We start from the raw sequence: 6630 nt of genomic DNA on the forward strand, positions 1-6630 counted from the left end.
CTTAACCCACTGTACCACAAGGCCAGCCCATGTGACACTGTGAAGACGTGTCTGGTGTCTGTTACTTTGGTTTTTGGGAAAAGACAAGTCAATCCTAACACTCATTGGCAGGAGACTTAAGGTAGCTGTGCAAACAAGCTGTATGCTCTCTTACCAAACTGCGATAGAAAACACGCTGGTCTGTATTTAAGGGAATGAAGGCTGTATGAATCAGAGCCAGGTGGTGTGTGTGCGAGTGATGAGGTTCCCCAAAATGGCATCCATTGTGGCCTCCTTAAAGCAAACAGGAACATAAAGTCTATGTGGGAGAGGGATAAGATATGGGTAAGGGAATCAAATCGGGGAGCCCATGGAAAGTTCTAGAAGGTTTGTTTCCAGGTATTTTTAGTAGCCCTCATACTTCGCAGCCAAGTTACCTAAAATCTGGAAAATACTTCAGTGCATCAAACTTGGAAAAGCTCTAAAGAGCCCTTTTTAATGTTTCCATCTCTGTCCTGGGAGTAAGCTCAGTTAACTTGTTCTACCAGAAAGAATGTCTGTAAGTACATAGGCCAGGCATTTCCCCAAGGTGCAGTTCCACAGATCTGTAAGTACTAACTGCCCAGGGGTGTTGGTAGGCCCCTTGGGCATGATCGTGCTCTCCTTCAATACACAGGCCATGTGGGTGCCCCAATGCCTTGCAACTTTATCAAGCTTGTCGATGTGGAAGAAATGAACTACCTGGCTTCCGAGGGTGAGGGCGAGGTGAGTGGGCCTCTTTGGTCATTGCCCGCACTTGCTGGCCATTAGAGCAGCAGTGCCATTCCCCAGCACACCTCAGTAAGGCCCCTGAGCTCGACTGCAGGGGCAAGCTGGGGGTCACATGGGCCTCCCTGCACTGAGGACGTTTCTGCTGAGCTCTCCCCAGGGTGGGAAGAAGAGTGCTAACAACTGCCTCTCTTCTTGCCTTCTGCCCTACACAGGTGCGACTTGGACTAGGATGGGTTGCAGTAGGTCCTCGGGGCACATGTTCTGTCTGCTAATTGCCCCACCGCTCCCTGTTAGTGAGCCACAGAGGTGTCAGCCCTCCCCACCCCGAGCTTCCTGGCTGCAGTGAGCAGAGCCACGACTAGGTATCAGACCTAGTTTGCCTACAGTTTAACTTTACAGTTTAACTGCAGCTGAGGCTACTAAAAATGGGAAACAGGGCATTGAGGACCACTCCCAGATGTCAAGGGCAGCTCCCTCTGGTTGTTGGAATTCTGGACTTCTCACCAAAGCGTAGCACCCAATTTACACACATACGCCTACGTGTACACACACACACAGAGATTTCTTCAGAGAGATTCAGTCATTCTTAACAGGTCATCTGCTTGTTTTGTTTTAGGTGTGTGTGAAAGGGCCAAATGTATTTCAGGGCTACTTAAAAGACCCAGCGAAAACAGCAGAAGCTTTGGATAAAGATGGTTGGTTACACACGGGGGACATTGGAAAATGGTTGCCAGTAAGTTCTTACTGCCCCGTACGCATACATTTAGTTCAACTGTAGATAATTTCTTGCGTGCAGCACAACCTGCCGTGCGCCTGGAGCACCCACTGCATCGTGTCATGTCTCCCGTTCTCCTGGAGACTGCTCTACTCCCACAGGAGGCAGTGTGATGCTCCTAGCATGCTTGTTCAAGGTTTTCCTGCAACTGCAATCCCTATGTTTGGGTTTGGTGCTTAGCATCGGTTCTGGTTCCAGTGTGTTTGTGCTTTAGGATTGAGGTTTCCAAAAGGGCCTTCACCTGACCTGCTCAGTTTTGCCAGCTGTGGGAACAACCACTGCTTTTTTGAAGTTATTAATATTGCAAGCACTAAAATGGCTATTGAAATTTTTTTAGCATTGTATGTTATCAAATTTATGTAGACTTAAAACGCTCGATACTCTGGAATTTGTATTGATTAGAAAAATGCCCCCTCAAAATTCATCCACTTGTCACAGTACCTGACAATTCAGAAATAACGTCAGTCCCTCTTTGACTTGAACAGGGTCCAGTGTCAATTTTGCCTCCCGCTCTTGCTCTACTGAAAGCATCCCCTAATTTTTATGGCTCTCTGCTTACCCCTTTGGAAAATGTGGAATGAGAGAGGCCTGGAAACTTCCCAATGCATGTGCCCCAGGAGGCAGCATTGGGGTTTTGTTTCCTGGAGGTGGGCACCACTGGCCGCTGACCATTGTGGCCCAGGGATGCTAGTAAGCAATTCCCATGGTCCTTAGGGCTCAGCCGAACGAGAGGCCAGCCAGAAGTGCCCCCTCCACTCAGCCAGGAGCAAGGAGACTGAAGGAGCGCCCACACAGACCCTTTGCAGGTGCTGTGCCCCAGAGCACAGTGGAAGGCTCAGTGGGTCTCCACTCTGAATGAACCTGCCTCACCTGGTGGCCAGGTACACATATAGCTCAATACGATGGGAGGGCAAATGAGGCAGTCAGTCAGAACGGTGGCCGACTAGCCACTGGCACCCAGTGGCAAATGAGCCTGGGTTTGGAAATCTTTCTCTGTCTCTGACCACCTCAGGGGGGTTATTTCATTGTGCTAAGCCTTCGTTTCCTCTTCTGTAAACTGCGATGATAGCAAGCTTTTTTCCAAGGGGTTGTTAGGATTACGCTCCAGTGCCTATCAGTTACTGTGTACTGTGTAGTAATGGATGTTAGTGGGCGACAGCCACGCCCCCACTCACTGCACTCCTTCCCTCTGCCGAACAGAATGGCACCCTGAAGATTATCGACAGGAAAAAGCACATATTTAAGCTGGCCCAGGGAGAGTACATAGCCCCCGAAAAAATCGAAAATATCTACCTGCGGAGTGAACCTGTTGCTCAGGTGTTTGTCCACGGAGAAAGCTTGCAGGTAGGTGCTTTGGGGGCGATGTCAGTGCCTTGAGCTGCAGCACTCTTGGTGGCATTGCTAGTTTGATGTGAATATAAATCAACATAGACATCTGACACACTCAGGTATTCTCGGCACACTGGTGGGTCTCGCCGCTTGGCATCTCCTATCCAGATGAAAACTTCCACTTTTTTATTTTACCTAGGGTAGTCCCATGTAACAAGGAAGTTGTTACATATATATATATATATATATATACACATATGCTTGGGGTGAGGGGAGGGGAGGAGGTAGTGCATGTTTGCAATTCAATTAGGAAGGAAAAAAGTCTGGGTTTTAAGAAAGTCTGAGGTTTCCAAATCTATCAAGCCTAGTTGACTTTCACAGTATTTTTGATATGACAGAATTTGCCTCCTGCGTCACTCTTTTGAAAGTTTTTAAAAGTGTATTTGAATTAAAATGAGGGTTTTGATTTCCATGATTCTCCGAAAACATCAATTTCAAAATTCCATACAGCATTCACCCTGTAGTGGCGGCGTCTCTCTCCATGCCCTCAGTGAACTCCCCCAGGAAGGCGGGCGGGGGTGGCCCTGCACGGAGCCTGATATAGAGGAATCAAGACCTGCCGTCTGGGAGCCTTTGAGCCCCGCCCTGTGGTGACTCACTTGTCTGGGTTCCAGGCGTTTCTCATAGCAATTGTGGTGCCAGATGTGGAGACGTTACGTCCCTGGGCCGGGAAGAAAGGATTTGAAGGCTCTACTGAGGAATTGTGCAGAAATAAGGTGAGGCCTGGAGTGAGCGCTCAGTGTCCCGTCTTCACATCTGGTTCTGTGTTCCCATGGCCACTGAGGGCTCCCCAACACAGGAAGTAACCATCTTTCTCTCGTTTCTTAGGATGTCAAGAAAGCTATCCTGGAAGACATGGTGAGACTTGGCAAGGAGGCTGGACTGAAGACATTCGAACAGGTGCGACTTTCGCCCACACACCCATATTCTGAGACAAATGTTTGACCTGAAGAGTTTTGACACAAAGATATTATTAGAAAAAAGATGAGATGATGTAAAGAAATAGATGAGGAATGAATGATGGCATGGTTTCGTCAGGGAAGGGTTTTTTTCATTTGTTTAAATTTTTATTTAAAGTTTATTCAAAAGACAGTGTGAAATATCCCTTCTACTGGTTCACCCCCAAATGCCCGCATCAGCCAGGGCAGCAGCCGGCCAAAGCCAGGAGCACAGAACTCAGTCTGGGTGTGCCACATGTCTTACAGGGACCCCAGTACTTCAGCTGTCAACGGCTGCCTCCCAGGGTGGGCATTAGCAGGAAGCTGCATAGGAAGTGGAAGAGCTGGCATTTGAACTGGGCACTCCAATATGGGACGCAGGTGTTCAGAACTTCACCATCAAACACTTGGCCCAGGGAGGAGGGAGGGATTTTTTACCCAAGGACACAAGTTCTTTTTTTTTTTTTTTTTCTTGAAACCACTCTATCATTCCAAACGCTCTGCTCAGGGCAGGACTCCTGTGCTTTGTCGAGAACGTGTAGCTTGGCCAGAGGGTGGATCGGCTGCCTGGAAGGATCTTTAACCCTCCAGGATCTTAGTGGCATTGTATCCCCTTCCTGCTTTTCATAGCCTTGTTTGTTTGCAGATCAAAGGCATTGCTCTCCACACTGAATTATTTTCTGTGGAAAATGGCCTTCTGACTCCAACGATGAAGGCGAAAAGGCCAGAGCTCCGGAATTACTTCAGGTCCCAGATTGATGAACTCTATTCCACCATCAAGGTGTAAGGAGAAGAGGAAAGCTCCGAAGGAATGCCACCCCTTCGCTTCCCGGTTTCACCTGCTGCCGGCCTTCATGATGGTAATTTTGACTACAGCAAGAGTGGGAAAGGAAGCATTCGTGCTTGGCTGTCCATTGGGTTCTTGTCATAGGAATAGAGGAAACGGAACACTGCCTTACAGTCACCTCGTGTTGCAGACCATGTTTCTGGTGGTACACAATTTCCAAAGTGAGCCTTAACAATTGGAAAGGGGAAAAACTCTAAATGTACTAAGTTATTTGAGACTTGCTCCGATGTAAAGAGGTGGGTGTCCACACGTGTGTCTCCCTGTGTTTCTAACCGTGTGGTTAGAACTTTGCTGTCTCTGAGATGTCTGCTCTACTTACTGCACATGCTGCAGTTGTCTGCTGCTCAAAGCCCACAGTGCACTGGAGGGACGCTGGCCCCTCACATGCGAGGACAGCTGTCCTGGCTGGAGAGTGTCACAAGAGGACCACATGTTTTTTTGTTTTTGTTTCTGTTTGTTTTTTGTTTAAATCCCCTGCCACCTTCCCTTCCTGGCCCCGCTTCCCATGCACTCACACAACCCTCCTGATTCGTAAGGGGTCCCACGTCCCCTGTCATTTCTGAAGGTTCTCAGTGACTGTAGAAGGCGTCTGGCTCGGCAGCGCAGATACCGACTCGTCGACTCGCTGACTCACCCGCAGCGCAATGCACTCGGGCTCGGCTCCCTGGACCCGCCTCCCTCCCTCCGGCTCTCCCCAGGGACTAACGAAAAACCTGCCTTAGACTCTACAGTGAAGACAAGCATTTCAAGAAAGAATGAATGACCTGGATCGCCACTATCAGTTGTGGTAGCTAAACAACTGTCCACTTTCTCTTCACTGAACCACTCTCTCTGTTTGTATCAGCCAACAGATTTTTAGTGTGGTTTTCATATCAAACGATCATGTTGTGATTATCTTGCTTTTGTTTTGTTTTTGTTTTTGTGTTTGTTTTTTTCTCCCCAAATAAACTCTCAGGCAAAGCATGTCTTCAAAAATATTAAGGGACTAGATATACTTGGGTACTTGAAATGGACAGTAATACGCAGATGTTCTTGAATATCATAATGCTACCTGATTTCTATGAAATGTATTTGACAAGCCAAAATTTAGGGTATAGAAATAAGGAGAAATCATTTCCTGGGATTAACTTCTCAAAGGATTTTTTTTTAAGTTAATTTGGGAAATTAACAGTGTTTTATTTTATTGCAGGTCTTTACATCTGGCTGCATTGAGCTTTGATTTATACATTTAAAGCAGTTGTTTTTGGATATGTGAGAGTACATGTATTATACAAGCACAACAGGGTTTGCACTAATGGATTGTCATTGTAATAACACTATTTGGTAGCCTAACTTCATATACGTATTCCTAAATGCACAAAAAGTCAATAATTTGTCACATGGGGGTTTTGAATGTTTGCTTTAAGTGTTGGCGATTTCTATGTTTTATAAACCAAAACAGAATTTCCAAAAACAATGAAGGAAACCAAAATAAATATTTCTGCATTTGAAGTGAGTGCTCTCTAAGGTGTACCACCCGGAAAGGCCCGTGTTTGCACAGCGTAAGCGTAAGACTGGCCCTGGAGTCAGATACCCCCGTTCTCTCCCTACCCTGACTGTACCTGACCTTCCTGGGTGCTGTCACCCGTCACTCTCAGCTAACCCTCAGCCAGTGACCCAGACCTTTCGCCAGATGTCTCTGGCCACCGGCCCACCAGCCCCGTGTGGTGGAGAACACAGTCTCAGCATAGCTGAGATGGGTCTTGTTTTTGTTGGGAAGCTTCCTCTCAAGACACGTTGTTTATCATTCCTAGTGCTTTGGTAGACTGAATTCTGGATCTTCCTGTATTATAGTAATTCTGTTTCTGTGGAGCTGTTTTTAGAAGGCTTCTCATCTGTAGCAACCAATTTTTTTCTTTCCATGTATTTTTTCCCTACTCTTCCATTTTAAA

The 6630-nt window shown here is 47.0% G+C and overlaps 1 protein-coding gene across 7 annotated transcripts in view; it reads left to right on the top strand.

The window, feature by feature from the left end:
- The window catches only part of ACSL1 (acyl-CoA synthetase long chain family member 1), a 70566-nt gene extending 64376 nt beyond the window's left edge, over window positions 1-6190 (top strand). For all 7 annotated transcript variants that reach the window (XM_004579012.3, XM_058669928.1, XM_058669927.1 and 4 more), the window contains 6 exons: window positions 656-744; window positions 1367-1483; window positions 2726-2869; window positions 3529-3630; window positions 3743-3814; window positions 4499-6190. In XM_004579012.3, the coding sequence (XP_004579069.2) occupies window positions 656-744; window positions 1367-1483; window positions 2726-2869; window positions 3529-3630; window positions 3743-3814; window positions 4499-4639 (665 nt within the window). In that variant the 3' untranslated portion in view covers window positions 4640-6190. The remainder of the gene's footprint in view (window positions 1-655; window positions 745-1366; window positions 1484-2725; window positions 2870-3528; window positions 3631-3742; window positions 3815-4498) is intronic.
- The last annotated feature ends 440 nt before the right edge of the window (window positions 6191-6630 follow it).

Source organism: Ochotona princeps, chromosome 11 (assembly GCF_030435755.1).
Source record: "Ochotona princeps isolate mOchPri1 chromosome 11, mOchPri1.hap1, whole genome shotgun sequence".
NCBI lineage: Eukaryota > Metazoa > Chordata > Mammalia > Lagomorpha > Ochotonidae > Ochotona > Ochotona princeps.